Below are 22,367 nucleotides of genomic sequence, written 5' to 3'. Positions count from 1 at the left end.
TCACACTGATGTTCTTTTAATGTACTTTCTTCAACATCAAATTTGAAAGGACATCAAAATTAGTTATTTACAAGATTTAATAACTGACATACAACTCACCATGTCCTCCAGGACATTGAAGAAGACATATGTGACCAAAATGTAAAACAATCAGGTCATGTGTGCAAGGATGGTGGGGTCACACTGAGTCTCACACAGGCAGAGAGAACAATTAGACTCCACAGACCTTCCTCTTACTTCTGCAGGGCCACTAGAAGAGGATAGTAAAGTGAACTAATGAGGAGTTGATACCACTGTACACGAAGCAGGAAATTATTCACAAGCCTGCTTTATTATGAGCCAAAGTAAATCATATGAGGAAGAGCAGATACATGGGCGTGCAAAAAGCAGTTGAATTAAATAAAAGAGGTGCAGCGACGAGGACTTCATACCACAAAACCTGCTTCCAAGTTTCATCTTCTCTCAGTGAAACAAGTGTCATATACCTCAAGGAAATGTAATGTTGTTTTCAAAACCAAATCAGGTTTAGGACCAACTTCTTCTGCCTCATCTCCTGACCTCTTGTTTCAACTGCTAGGTGTTTAGGTACAGTGGTGCCAGGTATTCTCTCCTGCAATGGTAATGAAGTGTGTCCAGTCATCCAATTATTCCAACAAAGGAGGAAGAAGGGCTTAAGAAGTGTTGCAAGTCGTGAGGAGCTACTGCAGAAGTGACCAACTGAAGGAGGAAGTGCTTGTGGTGAGGACGTCATGGTGGTGTAACATTTCTTAGATGGGCAACTGGAAGGTGATGTCCACTTGAGCTTCTTTGGCCAGCGATACAATTTCTGAAAGCTTGACGACCTGAGGGGAGACAAGAGTGTAGAATTCATTCAGAAGTCTCAGACAACATCACTTAATCTGATACATGATGACTATTGCCATCTATTGTGATATATACCAAGGCAAAATCATGTCATACAAAAATAACAGAATTATACAGAGTGCTTGAGAGCTCTGAGTGAATATGTCCATGCCATGCAAGGGGTAAGGGGTGGGGTTGCCGCTCTCTGTATGATGAAGACAGAGCGGTTGCACACTTATGTTGCTGTAAATTTGAAATTTCAAACATTAACATTATATTTTGATGTGAAGCTATTCCATTAGTACAATTACAATAAGATTTGATTACTGAAGATAAAAAACACCACATGATGGGCCCTCTGACAACCAATCAACAATACGAAAAGATCGTAATCAAACATTATCAATATATATGACGGGAATTGCTCAGTCTGTTCTCCTGCTTAATGATGCAGTTTCGAAGAGTCTATCTGCACTGCATGAGTGGAAGGTATATAAAATATATTCAATAAACAGTGTCACATCTAATTGACTGCAATTACTTTAAAATCAATACAATTTTATCACATGATTTAATGTAATTCCACTTGCTCCAGCAAATGGCACCATTGTGAAACACCAACACACTATCAGAGCAGTGTTGACACAGGAATGAGTGTGTGAAACACCCATCAGGCATCATTTATCATTCAACACAAGATGGCCATGCCACAGACAATATGCAGGAGAGAAAACTATTCATTGCACTTACAAGTCACACAATTTATTCTGCAACTCCTTGGTATATGCTAAATTCTTTGTTAGTTTATTTACATTAATAATACAAATGTATTGACATTTGAAATGTCTTTTGAATGCTGCTCATTTGTCAAAGTAAAGGTTACAAATGTTTCTTCATGACATCAAAGAAAATCACGATCAATAATTGTTATTACAATAGTAAATATGACTAGAATCACAACAACATCACAAGTACACCTTTTTCTAGCCTTGTGAATGCGTACAGTAACATGAGGTAAGGATATGACTGATTTAAATGAGATCATTGAACAGCGCAGCAGTGTATGACTCACGGTGCGCATAGCTTTATCTAGTATAACCATGATCAGTGAGACCATGGAGGGCTTGTTTCTTAGTGTTAGTGTATGTCTGAAGTGCCAAAGGCGTGAGGGTGTTAATGCATGCATACCATTTTGGCTGCTTCGTCCAAGTCATCACATGCCAGTATCTTCAGTGGACTGGCAGCAATGAGTGCTTTGGCATCATCCACTCTGGTTCCTGTGGAGAACAATAGAAGAGGGCATACGTGTATCAGACCTCTGAACTGAAAACTGATATTGTGCTGGACACTGTCACTGAAACGGTGACAAGTTGCTCGATGTGTGGCTAAACTAGACATTTTAAGACGTAACTATCCTAGAAACGACACCTTTATTTATTTATTTATTTTTTTAGGCGCAAATTGTTGCCGTTTACCGACTTGGAATGAGGCTGGATTAAGCTTGTATACAAATTGGCACCTCTTCCAGCAGGATTTACAAAATGTATGTGTTCAGTATATAAAAACAGCTGGGGATGCACGGTTATTATAGGCACAGACAATTACTGGCCTGAAATTGGGAAAAACGACATGACACTGTTACATCGAAAGATTAAAATAAAATTTCCCACAACAATAGCCTTCAAAAATAAAGATTTCTTTCAATATGGTCCATACAGGCAAGCGGGCAAGAGCCAGCGGCACTTAAACATCTTGTCGTGGAATTGACTGGTCCAAACTGAAGACTAAGACACAGCAGCATTCCACCTTGGTCCAATGCTGGCACTGTCGCAGTTATGAAGGCAATTAAAGATACACATGGATAGAGGATAGGAAGTTCTGGAAAAAAAATATCGGGATTCCTATCGGTCTTTTTTGACTGTCATTTAACATTTTTAACTTCTGTGTGAAACGTGTCATTATTAAAAAAATAATAATTCGCAAAGACACTGGAGCTGTGTGAACGTAGTCTAGGGCTTTCTGAGCATTTTTCAAAAAGTACACCAGGACTGCAGTGCCATTGTATTGCTCTAACAACAAATTAAGAAGCCAGCATAGTGCAAGCGTACATGTAGCTTGTGCAGTTATCTTAAAGCAACAATAGGTAACATTTATACTTAAATATATTATTTTCACACTTGACATGACAGTGACAATGACAGTGTACCAGACTTGTAAGTCATTCTTTGTTTTTATCGTGGGTCTAGGGTGTGTTGTGAAATGAGAATGAGAAACTTATTTTTGAGATGCTGACAAACATGTCAGTGTCCGTTACTCATTTTATTGTGCCAATCACAGTACAGTGTACATATAGCCAGCAAAACGGAGTGGACTAGGTCAGACATTACAGGCTGGCAGCTAACATCCGTGGGTGATGTCCGCAAGCAAGAGTTTAGCCAATTCACTGTCAGCAGTGTTCAATGATCCATCTGGTTTGGACAAGTGTAACATGCTATAGCTCATGTTCTATCTGCAGCTGCTGCAGGTGACTCCTCTGTTCTGCTTGGAGCTGGTGAGAGACGAGACCAGCGCCAAATTTCACCATCCTTAGCAATCGTTCTGGTACCGATTGAAGAAGAATAGTTTCTAAGACATCTGTCTCCACAGTCAACTCGAAATAAGTGTGAACGGACATTTTGGTGGTCACACTGTGATTTCTGTCCGTATGCTCCTTATTGAAACAGAGTCCTTATCGAAACTGAGTCATGATGTCATAAAGCAAGACAGGAAAAAAGTTGCACCTTTAGTTGCGTACTGCCACGGCTTTAATGAGAGCCAGAAAAATCAGAAAAAGATCCCTTTTTGGAGATGTACTCTTACGTGAACAAACGCATTTATACAAAGTGGAAACATTAATACAAATAGATAGCACATAACACATCATAATAACTAAAATATAGCGGTTTGTTGTCACCAATTCAGTAAATATCAAACTTTCCCCATTGCTCCATTCTGAATGGTGGAGTCAAAATAAAGTTTTATTATCTAGGTCCGGTCTAGCAGCTGCTTCATCCTCTTGCTGGATCCTGTCTCGACCAATAAAGACACATGCTTTTGTGCATACACAGCATTTGTAAATGGGTCTAACGTCAGGAAATGAAGTTTGGGTGGTACGGCTTGTGTATTGAAAATGTGATTGCATACCCTGTAATCGCACTACGATGGGAATCTTGAGGTCCAGATCCCTCACAGCCATGATGATGCCCTGGGCAATGACATCACACCGCATGATACCTCCAAAGATGTTGACCAAGATGGCTTGAACCTAAACAAGAGCAAACATTTCAGACAGAACGGACATACTCGAAAAAAATAGTGATGCAATAATAGAATACACAGGCTATTCTAACAGTGAATTAATTTGCAAGGTCATCATACAGAAGTTTTCTTTTGCTCTGCTTCAAGTCTCTTGTTAAAACAGAGTTAAATATTAGCGATTGTCAACTGGACGATTGCGTCCCAGTGTGATGCAATAGGCACTCATTTCAATTATATGTTTCACCCTCTGGCGGTATATGATGAAAGAGTTGACTGTCAACTTAGTTCCATCCCAAACAGTTTTCACACGACGGCCTGTCATAGCAGTGATATCAAAGTTCAATGATAAAATGACGTCTGCAACAATAAAGCAAACAAATGTTCACTTGACAACAGTCAATAAGTTGCCACATGAAACAAGTAATTAAAATTTTATGTACACATTAAACGAGAAGAAAAGCATAACTACTGCCGGCAAAGCTATTCCGCTTGATTAACATCATTATTAATCCAACAAATAATTTACGTGTCCAATATTCTCAGCATTTTTTTCTTACCTTTCTGTCAGATGTGATGAGTTTGAAGGCCTCTGTCACCTGGTGGGCTGTGGCTCCTCCTCCAACATCCAGAAAGTTGGCTGGTGTACCCCCATGTAGTTTAATGATGTCCATTGTAGCCATTGCCAGACCAGCTCCGTTTACTTTACAACATAAGCAAAAAGTAAGAGTCAAATGAGTATACTGAAGCTGCCGCTGTGTTTGTTTTGTTGTGTACTGATTTGCAAAAATAAATTGGGTGCATGTATGCGTATTGGGTGTTCTCACAGGCTATCCCGTCAGCGTGGGTGAGAATAATGTAAATTAAATTTCACCTAATAGGCATGAAAAATTATTTAGGCATCAAAAATAGTTTCAAGCTGTTTGTGTGCTTAATTACGGACATTTGGCTCATGACTGTAATTACAGCGAGAGGTGAACGTTACTAAGATGAAAAAAGACGCACAGCTCATTTTTCATCTGTAGTCTCTCATTCTTAGATCTTGTTTTACATAGTTCCTTACTTGTTTTGGTTTCTTCCTTCTGCAATGTATTATGATCTGCTTTCGCACTGTGGGATAAACAAAGTCCATCTCATTTTATTTTGACATATTATTCTTAGACTGACTGTCAGACCGAATGCCTTGTAATTCAGTCATTGAACTATGGCGATGTGCATGGCACTGGGGACTCTGCAGGACATGGAGAATGTGGAAAAGTGGGAGCTGTGTGACATGAATGTTGAAGGTACTTTTTGGAACCACAGCTGACACCACACACCAAAAACATGCATGTCCCTCAGTTGCACGTGTGATTAATTATGTGTATTTGGATGAAGAGTTGGTTCACATCCAATTTTGTAAATTTAGCTACTGGCAGGACATTTAGTGGTTCTGAAGCCAGTCACCAGCATGACACCAATACCGATCGTTGTGTGTTTCATTGTCCACAAAAAAAATTGTGTCTCTGGGTAAGTGCAATGCTTGATTTTGCTCTTGAAAAGACCATTGGATTATTTTAAATGTTACCATTCTTTCGAGTTTTTGTGTGCACTAACCCAGACAGCCAATGGTTCCATCCAAGCCAATGTAGTTAAGGTCAGCCTTAGCAGCTTGTCGGTCTCTGGGGTCCTCTTGAGTCCAGTCCTGCATATCAAAGACCTTCTTTTGGCGGTAAACTGCATTGGAGTCAAAGTTGATCTTGGCATCCATGCACATGACTGCAGAAGAGAAAGACACTGACTTTACAATCACCAATACATTATAAATGTGGTAACCTCTTGCGATTAAACTAAAAATATGAACTTTGTAAATATTAAATCAGCCATAAAGTTTTGTGAGCATTTCACCAATGCCAGAGGAGTCCTCCACCATAGGGTTGATTTCCACCATGGAAGCATCATATTTGATGAAGAGATTGTACAGTCTGATCATGTTCTCTGCAGCCTCGTCCACAAGAGCCGGAGGAAACCCCATCTTCTGAGCCACCTGGAACAAGACATCTCTTGTTATGCACACTTATGCTTCTTTCACATTGCCTATTTCTTGCTTATGCTTCTTTCACATTGTCAAACTGAATTGAGTACTTGCAGATGCTGAGTACTGTGACTAATAATTAATTCTACCATAACAACCACTTTAAACAATGCTATTAGAAAAAAAAAAATCAATTTTATTACAATTTTATTTTATTTTTTTTGATGGTGCCTCTGTCATGTTTTGTTGAAGCACCGTTATGAGCTACTTCTGGACTGAGCAGACCTGCTGTCACAGAGCGTTAAAGGAGCACTGCTCAAGAGCTTTCTGCTTCTGGAGTTAAGTTGCAAAGGTTTGAATCAGGTCAACCGACAAAAGTCTTGTTGACGTAATTTAAATCTTTACATCAAATTGAACTTTTTATCTGGGTCATCACGCAGCAGTTTGTCAGTTGGCCAAACCACATGAAAATGAATTAACTGTCTGCAGGGTGATGAAGAATTGTCTATTGTACCTTGACAGCCTGCTCCTTCTTAATACCCTCCACAATGTCAATAGGCTCCTTCACAATGGCATCAGGGTTTTCTGCAGCAACATCTTCAATATTCACACCACCTTGGGAGCTTCCAATTAGTACTGGGCCCTGCAAGAATAAAAAAAACTCACAGGTAAACCTAATTCTGAAGTTCAAATTGTGCAACAGCATTTAAAAAGTCATGTGATGTGCTCTTACCATTATAAGAAATTATGTATAGTTGACTCACCCACTTTATTGCAGCTAATTCACTTTCCACTGAACATATATACTAGGACTGTCAATAGAATGCAATTTAAGGGAAGACTGCCGAAAATGTGAGAAATATCTTAACCCAACAGTGGCCAATAATGCTTTCCTCAAGTATACATTTGTAAATAAGACGAAGACTTAAAAACTAATCTTGAAACTGTGCTTCGTGATGTGTTTGTACGATTCACAACCCGAATACATAATTAACTCTATACATTAAATGCTGTAAGAGATTGCAAAGTTTGATTTTGCTTGTTGTGTGCTTTGTTTAGAAACATTTTAAGCCTTTTATTTAGGGATGTGAACCGCTTATGCAAGACAAATCAATAGAGTCAGATACAATCTGAAGTGACATCACATTTTTCCAGTATTGGTACAAAAGATACATGAAGTCTTATCTCAAAGGAAATACACACATATAGATGCACACGCACGCACGCTCACGCACACGCACTCTCTGCCAAAGAACTTGTGTCTCACCTGGAAGGACCTTTCCATGGTGATAGCAAAGTAGTACTCTCTGCGTGGATATCGGCGCTCACAGATGAAAACCTGGTTGCAGATGCGACCTGCCTCCCCAGTTTGCTTCGTGTACAGTTTTCTACCAATCATTTGGGATGAAATGTCCCGGGCTTCTTCCGGCCTGACGAACAGAGAAAATACGTAACGACAAAAGAGGCAATGTGATAAAACACTCAAGATAAGACACTTCATGTCCACAATTACCCCAGTTGGCACAGATGCTTGGTTGACTCGTGACTATTTCATTGAGACACACTTCTTCTTGAACGACAAACCAGCTATTGGGAGCATACCAGTTGAGCAGAAAAACAAAAAATAGACATTGACTGGTGCGAGGGGATGATTTGAGCCAACCAGGCTAAAGTCAACCTGGGAAAGCAGCCTTGTCTCCACTGAACAGTATTTGAAAAATCCTGCACGACGAGACGGTCACTCATTTGATGTGTTAATCGTTTCCTGTCACTGGCAACTTTGGGCGCACACATGTAGAACATAATAATTTAGCACAAAGGAGACTTTTCTGTTGTTATTAGCAGCCAAGGTGGCCACTTCAGATAGAGACTCAGACACAGTATGGTCAGTTTTCAACCTCCACTCTGCGCTGAATTCAATTATTTTATAGTTTTAGAAGTACATTTCTAAGAAATGGATGAAATGGTCATTAAGTCTCACGGTAAAGTTAGTCGAATCTAACACTACACAAAGTCTGTCCCTACCAAAGCAATTATTTAATGTATATCCATATATTTAAAAAATATGTTTAAATACTCAACCATCCTGAAGAAGAAACATCTGGAGGTCTGTCTGGGATCTTGCATCAGATGACCTCCAGTAAAGGCCAGCCAAGCCTCCAGATGTTTCTTCTTGACCAGCGCTGTCTACGCCCATGGAGAACTCCTCTGCACAAGACCTGTTCCATGGTTGAGTGTGATACCTTGTAGCAAGTAATTCAATCAGGGTCTTGGTTGTTGTCCATGGGTTGTCATGTCATCTAATTTCATCACAACCCTCCAGCCCACTGTGTGACTGGCTGCAACTCCTATGATGCTTCGGTCGTCACTTCATGAACTTCATTTGCCTTTTGCGTTAGTAAAAAATGGTTATACTGGACATGTGGCAATTCATGCACATTAATGTGACGGCATTTGTGGAAACTTTGTAGGTAACTAGCTCACGGCATGTTAGTATACTTTTCATCGGAGCAGCAGAGATGACAGACAGTACATTAAACTGAAAATGTTGGCAGGAGTGTGTTGGTAGACAGAGTCAACATTGAGGACCAATCGGATCGGTCGGTTTTGATTTGGCAGGTAATGTTACAGTGCGAGTGGAGCCACTCATGCTGCCTGTTCTCTCAAAACCTTTACTGCAGAGATAAACCAGAGGACAGAAGAAAATCTATCCACATGCAAAAATAACAAAATTGACCGTAATCACGTTAAGACACTGCATCCTTTGACTCCGAAGGTTTTTATTTTATGTTTGCGTTGCTAAAGGTTAAAGATATATTCTAGGTATAACAAAGCATGTTTATTAAACCTATAAGAATTTGTGGCTTTTCTCTGTTTGTTCTCTTCTAGGAGCAACTGCTTAATCTTTTTTCTGGAACTACTACACTCTCGATAGGTGCACATTTTGGGATGGAGGCCTGAGGAGCTGGACTTCTTGGGTCTTGTGGGGGCGATGGCTGTAAAACTACTGTGTTTGATCAACAGTCACAAGTTCACAGGGACATGTTTAATGAATGAAAGAAAGTTTAATTCCAAATACAGCGGGTTATGCCAGATATAAAAAATGTACAAGTTTAGATTAGATGGCTATTGGTGTATTACAATTTTGTAGTTGGCAATTAACTTTAAATATATCTAATATTAATAATATAATATTAAATGTATTTCTTACATTAAAATGCCCCACGATTGATAGAGACCTGTGGGCAGCTGTAATCTGTATCTATTATGATGTTCTCCACTACTTTAAAGAAGACATTCATCTCTTTCTTCGAACTCATCGAGGACAACGTGCTTCATCGGGAGGGACCACGTGGAACGGGTACCAGAGCTCACCGGCAAAACCAGAGGTGGACGATCACTGGTGTACAGAAGCGACAGTGATTTTTCAACACACAGTGTTCCCAGGTACAAGCAACTGGTAAAAGAACATGATCCAGAGAGCACAAAGTGTTGGACCACCGTTACACTTCGATGCACATCGCTTATGACACCCTTCCTCAAACAGCACTGGGACTCTCTGATCACTTGATGGTTCATCCCAGACCACTGAGGTGTGCATCCGCAGCTGCAGGAAACTGCTGGGGAACAGGAGCACAGTGGTCCGCGATTTGCTATGTGTGATAACTCACATATTTTATTAGGCTGATAAAATCCAATTTTATAAACAGACAGATTTGTTTAAAGGAATAATGCTGCGCTCTACAGAAACTAATCTTGCTGCAGCGCAGCCGCCTGCATGAGGAGAACATCGAGGAGGAAGATGCAAATTTTTCCCACGTTACTGAACATCAGACTATTCATTGATCATTTCTGACGTCTGGATCTGTAATTCAATGATTAAAATCTGCTGTATCGTCAGTAATCTCTCTCACTTTGTTCAACGGGTTATGACATACGATAAATACATTCCGTCTTACGCAACCTGTTTCCTCTATTTCCTTGTAAAACAAACATGATAACACACTTTCATGTTTAGTTTTGGCTATGAAACGCCACATTCTGTTACAGCGGAGGTACGTCATCAGTTCATATCTGAGGTGACGATGACTTGCAGACTGCGAAGAATTGACATAGAAATAAGGTGGTCAAGCCGATGGTGGTGAATCGGTTGTCGTGCGACTTCCTTGAGCCGTGCTTCGTCGTGGGTCACAAACCAGCAATTTTGTGCAGAGTGCCGCCAGCTGAAGAGAAGAAAGGACACTGACTGAAGCGCAGAGAAGTGAGGTTGCACAGCAGGGGTCGAAGTGGGACTTAGGCCACCCGAGACCCACAGTGTGAAACCCCCAGCAGAGAATGCTCCTGTCATGGCAGCTGAGGAATTTGACAGCCACTTTTCTTGTGCCAAGTGCTCCGAGTTCCTAGACCTGCAGGAGTAGAGCTCTTGTTCCGCTTCACCGGCTCTCGTCTAGAGACCCAAGCGTGACAATCAGAACGCAAACAAAAAAATCACTAATTACAGATCATAGTTATATCATGTGCAGCCATTCTCAGGCGTTATTTTGGCAAAACTTTTTTTATCCATTTTTTGTCCTCTTGAGGATTATTACATTACTATTATTGGTATACATTAAAAAGTCTGAATTTAAATGATTTAATGGTTCATGTTTTCAAATTCATTGTCAATCCATCTGATTGGCATCGGTGATTGGCAGCAAAAACCCAGATCGGAGCATTCCTGCCACTACTCTTCAGCACCTCAAACGTCATATGTCCAGTGCTGCAATTTTGTTTTGTCATGGTTTATGTGTGCAATAAACTTGACATTTCATGAGGAAAAGCAATTGTGGCAGAGAATCATGATATTAACTCTTAGCTGAAATTTAAAAAAATGTTTCAAATATGGGTGGGCCGTTTCTCAACCCGGTTGTCCGGCAGCTGACAGACAACCGCACTTAGTGGGTAATGCGTTGCGGTCCACTGTCGCTGTGGATGGACAAAACGCTCAAACGAGGCTACGCCCCACAGTTCTACAGCCAGCCCACGCGCTTCTCTGGAATCAAGCTGTCAAACCCTCAATCTAGGAGAGAGAGTGCTTATGCCAGGATACAAAGGAAGTCTGTACCCTCCTGAAGAAGGGGGGCCTGATGGACAAGGAAGAGGAAGAGGAAGAGGAGGAGGAGGAGGAGGAGGAGGAGGAGGGGTTCTACCTCATTCCAAAGAACCGATTCTCGAGGTACGGGGTCTGAATGAGTACATCGTCCGGTGGAAGTTTAAGATGCTGTCAGTGCACCAGCTGTCAGAGTGGGGACATGGGGACTGGATGACATCGATCAACCAGATGGATGATTATTTCCACATTCCCATTCTTCCCCATCACAGGAGATACCTCCGTTTTGCAATGGGGGAGACATGTTTTCAAGTCAACAGTCTCCCATTCAAGTACTCCCTGGCTCCATGGACCAGGATTGTGGAGGCAGCGCTGGGAGCCGCTCAGGGGCTACGTGATCATGATTCTGACCTATCTGGACGATAGGCTGATCCTGGCGTCGTCCAGGGAGGAAGTGAAAGACCACATCGCGTCAAATGTCTGGGAATTGTGGTGATCTTATAGAAGAGCACCCTGGTTGAATGCATCAAATCCAGTAACTGGGGAACTGACCAGATCCCCTGACTATGACAGCTCGACTGTCGGATGTGATAATGGTGTCACAACTTACCCAGCTTCGCAAGGTGAGAAACAGGCACAGGGCGCGAGCACACAATGTGACGTCGCTGTTGGATCTGATGGTGGCAGCGCATCATTAGGTGCATTAGGTAACATTAGGTAACTTAACATTTCTACACTGCCATCATCGAGCCCATTCTCACTTTCTCTCTCACTGTGGGGTATAACAGTGCCACCTCGAGGGACAAGGGCAGACGACAGCACATTGTGCATTCTGCTGAGAAGGCTGATCCTTCAAACTCCACTCTGCGCTGAACTCAACTATGAAATAGTTGAGGGGCGGGGGGCCCTATTTGTTCTTTTTAGAAGTAAATTTATCAGAAAAGAATGAAACAGCATCATAATGCATACAGTAAAGTTAGACGATTAATCAAATCTAACACTACTAACACACAAAGTCAGCCCCTAAAAAGCAATTATTTAATTATATATAATTATATATTAATTACATGTGTTGGATCAGAACCGATCCTTCTCACCCTGGTCATGGACTGCTTGTCCCGCTTCCCTCTGGCAGGAGGCTATGGTCAATCCAGACTAAACCTCCCGTCATAAGAACAGTTTTTTCCCCAATTTGTGAACAGCCCTTGTTGTTTGTCGTTTATTTATTTATAAATTATTCCCTCTTAATTTCCTATTTGCTGGGATCCTCACTGATATTGGCAACAAAGCTGATTCTGCAACTCAGCAGTTTGCATTGAAAACATGCACCATTAAATCCAAAACAGTGCATTCTGAATATCTATCATACCACACCTGTTCTGTCTAAAAATAAAAGACCATTGAGGAGAGTTTGTTGGAAGCCAAGAGATGCATAGCCCAGTCCTGGAAGGTTCCAAAGCCAAGTCATGGAATTGCTCAAGGGACTGGCTTTCTATGTGGCCCTGGAAATTATCAATTATATCACAAAGAACAAGATTGACAAAAAGTGGAATTTGGTTTTTGACTTTCTGAAACGAAATGGCATGTCATCTGCACTTTGGTCTGAACCAAGCTGAACAGTATATTTACATTTAGAACAGCCCTTTTTTGTGTCTGTTAATTTATTAATTTTCTTTCTTTCCTCAATTGTATGGTGCGTGTTCTGTGAGTGGCATTACAGCCCCAACTCCACCCCCATCACAACACTTTACAGCCAAAGGGCAGAGCAACCTCAGCAGTCAATATAGGAGATGCATTACAGCCTGGCAATAATTGAGAGCTACAAAAGCCTTTTCATCTGATCCTGAAGTGGCGATGTTTCTACTCAACTTGTAAGACAATTTTGTGTTCACTGCTGTCTCTGTTGTGCTGCCAAATCAAAACAAATGTGCATATGTTTATTGTTTGCACATAAGTGTAGTATATATATATATATGTCTGTACTGAAACAGATGAACTGGGGTGCTAAAACAAGCTACATATACTTTTTTTATGGCGAATATAGGTTTTAAATTAATTGATCTCTGATATTGAATGATAGATTCTTCTGGAGTTGCCTTTGCAAGTATAAACTGGACAGTGTTGTGTATATTGCCATCTGTGATTTCATTTTTCATTGTTTCGCCACGGTCTTTCCTGAAAAACAAACATGGTATGGTGGGCGGGACCAGAGACCCAGCTTTACGGCAATTACAATCATTTACCCGTGGCGCCGCCAAAACCAAATATTCGCAATACACACACACACACGTGCTTTAAAATGATGAACACCATAATTTTATGTGGTTAGGTTTTTTACTTTTTTAATGTTGCATAAACAAGGCACCAGACTAACTTTTTGTATTGGTTTCTCAAATGGACCGTTCTTTTTTTATTTACACCCAAATTTTCATCATATTCATAATGCAATAAAGTCAATGTGTTGCCAATTCATATGATTTTTAAACAAGAACACAATGTAAAGAAATGTTTCTCTATATGGCATGCATTTTGGATTTGTTGTATTTTGTCTCCAATGCTCAATCTTGTTACCCCAGTGATAAATGCTCATGATCTGACAAACTCTCTTGAAAGCCCAACTGTTTTATGATGAAACTTATCAGTGGAGTCTGTCTCAAACATCATCATTTGTTTATGTTTGAATACAATAGTTAATTAAGTGAAGAGATGAGATATTTCATGTTTCACTTCTCTTTTAGAACCCTGTTGTGTTTGTAGCCTGGCAGGCTGGTCTTCCATTTTTATTTTGGGGTCAGCTGTCTGATGGCTGTCCACAATGTACTGCATCTCTTAACAGTTTACTGTAATTGCGGACCCATTTGGACACATTTCCTAGATGCTTTTGAAGAAATAAGAGAAATAATGTGGATTAATGATCATTTTGTCAAATGGTCGTTTTTTTTATTTGCATGACTGAAGATTTCACTAAAGGGTTGTAGCATTAGCGCTGCCAGTGAGACACTGTCCACAATCAGTGAACACAAAACAAGGACGCAGTACAGGATGACACCTCCAATTAGGCCTGCACGATAAATGGGGGAAAAAAATAAATGAAAAAACCCAATTTCGATTTACCCTTGTGTCTGATCTAATTTTCTATTAATTTCGATTCACACTGAATTTTCAAGCCAACAGACAGAGAGAGTTTGACCGCATCACACACCGAATGCTCAGCCCTGCTGAATTGCACAAGTGCGTTATATTTGACCGACGAGGTCATATCAAATATGATGAAATGCATTTAGGTCAAAGAATTGTTTGGAATCAAATAAAATAGGGATGCTTGGATCAGGACTTTTGCTGCAGATCACCAATACCGATCAGCCAGAGTTTCGATCACCACCAATCACTGATACCAATCACATGGATTGACAATGAATTTGTAATCAAACCGATGTACATGTCAAAAAATGAACTTTGAATCATTTTAATTCAGACATGTTTTTACATACTAGGTGGCAAAAATAGAAAAACCTTGCTGACGATGCAAGGTCATCTAGTTCGAGGAAATTAATAATCATTTCTTATCATTCCAAACATCACGCTTGGTCTGGCGGGCGTTGCTAAGCATCAGCTGCGCTAACAGCCTGCTGCTGAGGAACCAGCGTTCTCACTTTCATGATCCCAGAAAATTCTTCGTGCTCTGTCAATTGCTGCCGCTTTAAATGGCGTGTTTAATTTAAGGGCGCTTCCCTGCACAGCATTTTCCCGTCCATGTGCTGAAGGATACAAACTTTACATGATAGACTGAAGGAAGCACCACAGCAGATATGCCGCTGTTTGGTGAGCAGCGAGCCGGGAGCAGCGGTCACATCACAACCAGCGGGGCTTCATCAGAGCGCCGGCTGTCACACATGATCAGTTGTTGTGATTGGCAGTGACAGGTAGTGATCGGCATTCACCGATCATGCTGAAATCAGTCGTTCACGATCGGTGATTGATCGATCAGAGCATCCCTAAAATAAAACATTTGTTTGTTCAAAATAAAGTCTTCTCAGGGGATGCAAATGGTCCAGACAATGTCAGATTAACCACATGAGTAAAATTTCAAATTATACGACATTACACATCAACACATGAGCATTTATTTTCCTTTGACTGCAGAAAAACCTTCATGTCTTCAAAGTAGTTTGGACATTTTTACTACATTGATTCACCTGATTATTCAAAATGCTCACTACCATAAAACCAGACAAAGCTTACTTAGGTAACAAAAATTTCAATTCAAGAAAATAGATTCAGTACTTACGAATATACAATCCGAACACCTCCTTTCAGCCCGCCTTCAAATGTCCCCTTCCCTCTGCCTCCAGCCAGGACTTGAGCTTTCACCACCAGGTCCTTGGAACCTGCAAGTTGTCAATCACCATGAGCGGAAATAATTTTGTGCAATTTATGACTTAATATCACACACCTGCTCTTTTTTTCCACTGTTCACCTATGTCTGAAAGTTATGATTTGATTTGATTGGGTATAACCCTGTAAAAGACTTCTTTGTGGGTATTATGGTTATCCACATCTTGTGAGCCACGAGACTCGCATTTGTGGCCAACTGTGGCCAATCCAAGTGCACAGGAGCAGGCAACAAATCTGACAAAACCAGCCTCTTCTCCCCAATGCTGGGTGAATCAAGGTGTTAGAAAACCAAATTATTTCTGTCCATTGGGTAAAAATGCATACTGGTCGCTGTTTGTGCAATCTCACCATCCAAGTATTGTTATTGGAGAGGATATAGCAAGCTTGACATTTTCAATAGAAGCCAAGCTTGCCAAGATCCGAGTTTCGAGTCAGCCTCCCCTTCCCCGCGGTCACATTAGTTGGATATTCGACAGATATTTGCTATGAAAAATAAGTTTATAACTGAGATCGTGAACCAAAGTCCACCACACTCTCCACAACTGTCACACACCGGTGTTGGATGTCTAATTCCGCTGAGGCGAAGAGCATGGCACTCCGTCACGGTCTTGTCACGTTCATGTACTGCAGTGAGTGAGCCGCATGTTTATCAAATTTATCGTGAGACGCACAATTGTCATTGTGGAGATTGTTTCGGCCGATATACTGTGCACAATAAGTTGTCGCCCATCCATACTGGGCACCTATCATGTTTATGTGGAGTCGGGCTGTACATGCAGTTTTCCGGCATTTATCGCCACCTGAGGTGAGAAGCTCACCCTGCATGGAGAGTTTCTTGAGACAAGGTGTAGCTCTCTAGCTGGGATCAAGTCAAAACCCGACTCTCTTGTGTTCACATCTCGTACTTCTGAGCCGAACACAATTTGTCTCGACACAAAGTGCGCAGTGTGAAATTGCCTTTAATGACTGAAGTCCATTGTTTGCGGAACTCAAGGCACGCATTCCAGCTGGATATATGAAAAGACTTGTTTCTCATTGAGGCTGGTCAATTAATCATTTTTTTTCGAGTTTGGAGGGGAACAACAATATATCATAGTTTGTTTGTGCTTGTGTCAGTGCTACGGTAAAGATTTATGGTGTAAGCACATACTCTGTGGAATGTAATACTCTTATTGGATCCGCAACATCTCAAATACATCTTTGGCCATTCAGCCACCACAGAGTAACAGACATCTCAGTGCACTCGCAGTCTTAACAATCACAATTAAACTCCAAAATAAAACTAGCAGAGCACTGTCTGAGGTTATGAACACAACATCCTCACCTATTAACGACTATATTTAAACAGACATATTCTATGTTGATGTTGGTGGCTAACTCCAGCACTGCAGAGAACAGGTTTCATCAACACAAACATATTCTATGAAAATATATACATGGTATATCATTGTATAAAATTATTCATACGGTGAATATTTTTTTCACGTCACCCATCAACTATGCTAGTGTTCATGATTGTAGTTAGTAGTGCTTTTAACACAAGGAATTCAACAGTTTACACTGATGATTTCATTGGATGCACTCATGCATGTGTCTGCCCCGATGAAATAGCTGATTTTCATGACCTTGAACCAGCTGTGGTGCAAACATATAAACTAGTATAGCAGTCTCTCACAACAACATTCTACGACAGACAAACATTGATCTGCCCATCTCTACACGTATTTAACTGATATAAACATATTCTTTGCCAACGTTGGAGACAGACTTTAGTAATGCAAAGAAGTTAGTAACTGTAAAGAATCACCTGAAAGGAGCAGGGCTTTCAAGACAGAACACGCTGAGCCAAACACATGTTGACAAAAAACAAAATCATGATGTCAGATCAGCATCTTGATGTGGCGCATCTGTGAGGTGAGATGGATAATCTCAGCAAAGCAGAAGTGCTCACTATCACACATTTAGAAATATTTGTGAACAATGTTTAAGAGAATTGGTAATATTGTTTATCTGGAATTAATTTTAGATCTTTAAGTCCATCTCATGACAAATGGAAGCAAAAACAAAAGTGTTGTGTTTATATTTATGTTGAGTATATGTTCAAAACTATGATCATGAATTCCTCATTTCCCCAAGCAAATAGAATGGGTCATAAATCAGGTGATCAAAGAGGGCAGGTCAGCAATTTCATCGGGGTAAACGCACAGGTGGATCTCGGCAAATCTATAGTGTGAACTGTAAACTTCCTGTGTTAAAAGTATGATGATGAACTCAAGCATGGTCAGCTGTGATAATGGGCTTTACACAGCGCTGAGACGCATGTCATTATGTCGTTAAGTTGCTCTTTTACAGTTCAATGCAAATTACGTTGACACTGTGTTTTATTATATTATGCCATGATTCACCTCAATTTTCATGGTCTGAACGAGCCTCGGGGGTGCGCAAAGCACCATAACAAAATCATCAATTGCAGCAGAATTGACAGCCCCATAAAAACCTGTGATGCAAAGAATCGGCAGAATATAGCAAGAGAACACCGTAGTAGAGTATTTGATGAGTACTAGTACAGTATTTGATGAGTACAGTACGAGTATCGGAGCGAGTACTGATACTGGTATCGGGACATCCCAAGTCAAGACCACACAGTTTCATACAGCCCTAAATGTGGCCATGTTCTTTCCATTCAACTCCAAAAAACTCCATTTCACACCACAAAATAACACATCTCACCTATTTGCTTAGCTACTGAATAGGCCTCATCAGAGGAGTTGGCTACTAGGCCAGCAGGCACAGAGATGCCTGCATCCTTCAGAAGACCGATGCTCATATATTCATGTAGAGACAGGCTTCTCTGCTGCTGCAGCTGGTTTGGAGGCAGAGGCTGGAAGACATGACATCCAAACGCCCCCAAGGACCCAGGTAGAACCTTGAAGAAACAAAGAATAATTGTAAGCAATTACTGGTCAGACACATGGTGAAATGTCAGGGAAATTGTTATAAGAGCAGTGTCTCCTATGATGGGAATTTAGTAATTTAATACAATGTAATTTAACTTTAGGGAATTTTATTTATTTTTTTATTATTTCTCAAGTTAACTGAGGGACCACATGAATCTGTTCATTGTGAGAGATTTTGTCTACTCGACTCCACCACAGCGTTACCTGCCTATGATATTTAGGCGAAGATGAACGATGAATATGATTCTTTCACAGACTACAATACAATTTTTTTTCTCAATTTCTTCACTTGACCAGCATGCGCTCTGCTACTGGCAATCATTTCAATATTTATTACCTCAACGATTTAGACACTAACGAAGATAGCCCTCAAATAGAAGAAATAGAAGAAGCTGACAGTGGCGTGTCATGCTACTGACTGACATCATGATGTTGTTCTGAGGCAATGTGTTCCGTCCCTCAACAAGTGCCACATGCAGTTCTGCCGAGTCACGTTGGGGAGGGTACCCCCTGAAGCAGCTGATTTTGAACCATAGGGTCAGGGCTCATGGTTGGGACACGAGCACCCCCTAGAGGGCCGCTAAAAGTTTTTTTGTTTTACACTTTTGGGCCGCAAGGTGCTCAGTTTTAATACATAAGCCACATATGGTGGCAGTAGTGTGTCACTGAAATGACTTGACAGCTGCAAATCTGTGACAGTTAACAACTAAGCACAAGTTCGCGCCCATTTGTCCAACTAATTGGTCCCGTGAAAGACACCCAGGAGGTTAGAACTCAATTTCATGTCATTTCAAAATAAAAGCCATTTGAAAATCCTGGTTATTGAATATGGATGTGTACATATCTAAATGATATTTTTGGAGAATTCCTTAGCTTGACCATTATTCCACTGGTCTAGACTTGAACTAAAGCAGGAAGCCACCCAGGCCACCTTTTGAAAATGATGCACATAGAATGTGCATGTCTATACAATTATAATGATATTGTGGAAAATCCCTTATTTGAACTAAAGCAACTCTAGATGTCACCCAGGAAGTTTGAAGTCAATTTCATGTGTCATTTCAAAATAAAGGCTTTTTGAAAATGATGCATATTGAATGCGGGTGTGTGCCCATAGATATTGATATTGTGAAAAAAAAACCTAGGTTGACCACTATGCCACTGGTCTAGATTTGAACTAGAGCATCTCTAGAAGTCACCCAGAAAGTTTGAAGTCAATCTCATGTGTCATTTCAAAATAAAGGCTTTAGAAAATGTGCATCTCTCGAGGCCACTCAAGAGGAAGAATTTATCAATATATTTCAGTGAGCATTTGCTGTTGTAATGTTCAGATGTTCAAGACACTTAATTCCTGTTAAAATGCCATGTCTTCACTGATATTATACCAAGTTCTTTGTTAATTGACAGACATCTTTTAAGCTGCTCTTCATCTGCATTGTTGTATACCTTTTGTCATGTTTACGTTCTTTGGACATGTTGGCAAAAATCTGTTCTTTATCCTAAATTATCAGATTTGTTTCTCTCCCCGCTTAGGACTGTTTTACATACAAAGTAATTTGATTGTACTGAGCAGATGCTTGTAAACTTAGTCCCAAAAATACATGTCAAATCATAAAATCCAAAGAGTGAAAATCACGATATGATGGTTTTACCATATTGCCCACACCTAACTCACTAACCTCAATGCATTTAGGGTTGTTTTCTACTCAGTTTGTAGAGATTGTACTTATTTATAGATAATAAATATATTAGGCTGAGAAATACACATAATAAAAATATAAATAAAAAATATACAATAAACAATAACAATAAATAATAATAATAAATAGGACGATCAGATTTTATGACGACGTATGTGGCACGGTGACGCGCTATTTAGGTTAATTATGTCCGGTGATATTTTTTTAAATGTTTTAATGAGCCATAGGAAATTTAAATAAAGGATTTCAAGGCGATTTTTACCACATGCATTGCATTTATTTCCACAAAATGCGATATTTGTCATCAAATCGAGTTTATGTCCGTTTTTCTCCGCAGTCTGCGGAACAACACGTCGTGATTGGCTGACATGTACGGAGCTTTGTTTTTATTTGATATCGCGCAAGAAATCACAATGGACTTCATACTAGGCACTTATACACATCCAGATACATTTTTATTCATTTACCAGGGAAAATACGCATCTATGAAGGAGTTTTCACCCTTGCCAAATGGGTCCTACCACTTCTTAATATTGTCAAATACTTACTACTAATACTAATCGAAATGACAACGCTGTTTTCAACGCGTCTGCGATTTCATGAATGTTATCTTTATCAAGCAAGGTTGCCCAAAAATATTGGCATTATGTTTGTTTTACAGATACATTGTTACAATAAACATGGTAGGCAATGGTGTGACGAATTATGCAGCCTGTATGCACGGGACAGACCTTGCAACAGCTGCCACTGCTAACAACTGTAGGTCAAAATTCGCTAACAGCCGAGTTTCAGCCACGACACCAAAAAAAGCAAGTACAACACTCGATGAACAGTGCTGTCAACATTTCCGCAAAACTAAAACAGCTGATTTTTCCATCGTTAGTCGAGATTACTAGTACACAGGAGACGTGGTACACACGACCCTGGAGCTTTTTAGAAGGACAGTGGTGGTTTCACAACCACCACTGTCCTTTGAAAAGCCTATTATTGAAAGCATTTTAACACAAGAGGTCTCTTCACCCATAATGGAACACACTGACCTTGGAAAAGGAGCCGACGGTAGTTCTGACGCCAGAGTTTCTAATGTTAGCCGTCAAGCGGCAGAGCAAGGTGGTCGCCATTTCTGATCTGACAGGAACGGCTGACATGCGCGGTGTCACTGCTCTATTTTCGTCTTCATCCCGATTTTCATCCAGGGCTTGTGTTTATGACGTCATTTCTTGCCCGCATGCGCACATGGGTGTTCTAAAACGTCATTTCCTGCCCATATGCGCACACGGTCGTATGCGCTTGTTGCATAAATTAGCATAATTTTCTACGTCACTGCACCCACATGTACTTCATCTACTCATCGAGAGAAGCAGGTTGTGCTCCACATCTGACCGCCAAAGATGAGGAATTTTGAGTACCTCAAGTGTTTCAGCGAATTTCTCTTGACCGGCGTCTGTGACACACAAGACTCACAAGCAAGACAAGCGCCGCTCTGCTCTCATCTTTATAATGAAAGTTATGAAAGTTTGACTAACTTGGAATATCAACATTAGCAGTCATTTTAAGCAATCGTACTTCTAATTAACTTTCATGTTCTATAACATACATTGCAAAAATAAATTGAGGCATATTATTCTTATATTAATTACGTACTAATAATAAACAGGCATATTTGTTAATAATTTATACTTCGTACCTCACATCTAAAAATTAGATAGATGCATGCTTTTATTCTTCCCACAATGGGAAAATGTTCACATCAACTGCATAGATGCAAACAAAAGTTATGTTAAAGATATACACAAAGTAAGGACAAAGACACCAGTGTGTCTGTGTCTGTATGTGCATGCATGTTACATGTTGTGTTTCTATTTAAATGTAACTAAAATTATTATTTTGGAAAAGAGAATGTTCTACACTGGAACTAATCAGCAATATTTTTCATTTGGTGGCTTTAACTGAGGAGGAAAAGAGGTCTTCACGAATGCAATTATCATCATGGTTTGAGAGTCACCAGAGACAAGGATGTTGCTGGTTGCTACTGGTCAACTTTAAAGAAGGTAAGTAAGTAAAAAAAAAAGCTG

At 40.3% G+C, this 22,367-nt stretch overlaps 1 protein-coding gene across 1 annotated transcript; it reads right to left on the bottom strand.

The window, feature by feature from the left end:
* sucla2 (succinate-CoA ligase ADP-forming subunit beta) lies at window positions 1–21,500 on the bottom strand. Its single transcript, XM_053877262.1, has 11 exons — window positions 21,333–21,500; window positions 18,366–18,561; window positions 15,529–15,628; window positions 7,419–7,581; window positions 6,666–6,794; window positions 6,025–6,163; window positions 5,734–5,895; window positions 4,698–4,840; window positions 4,027–4,147; window positions 2,032–2,120; window positions 1–842 (listed from the first exon to the last, which is right to left on the bottom strand). The coding sequence occupies exons 1-11, from the start codon at window positions 21,438–21,440 to the stop codon at window positions 768–770; spliced, it is 1,425 nt and encodes a 474-aa protein (XP_053733237.1). The 5' UTR covers window positions 21,441–21,500; the 3' UTR covers window positions 1–767.
* Between the last annotated feature and the right edge of the window lie 867 nt (window positions 21,501–22,367).

Source organism: Synchiropus splendidus, chromosome 10, assembly GCF_027744825.2.
Source record: "Synchiropus splendidus isolate RoL2022-P1 chromosome 10, RoL_Sspl_1.0, whole genome shotgun sequence".
In the NCBI taxonomy this organism is placed as follows: domain Eukaryota; kingdom Metazoa; phylum Chordata; class Actinopteri; order Syngnathiformes; family Callionymidae; genus Synchiropus; species Synchiropus splendidus.
Note: the sequence above shows the minus strand (reverse complement) of the source record. Positions and strands in the feature narration are given on the sequence as shown.

Bases quoted from the DNA above. Each gene is read 5' to 3' on its own strand.
- sucla2 (XM_053877262.1), bottom strand. From the start codon at position 21,440: ATGTCAGCCGTTCCTGTCAGATCAGAAATGGCGACCACCTTGCTCTGC. The intron at 7,582-15,528 runs GTAAGTACTGAA...TCTGTTCGTCAG, and splicing joins GGTGTTCGGATTGTATATTC to GCCGGAAGAAGCCCGGGACA. The intron at 6,795-7,418 runs GTGAGACACAAG...TTATTCTTGCAG, and splicing joins CCATGGAAAGGTCCTTCCAG to GGCCCAGTACTAATTGGAAG.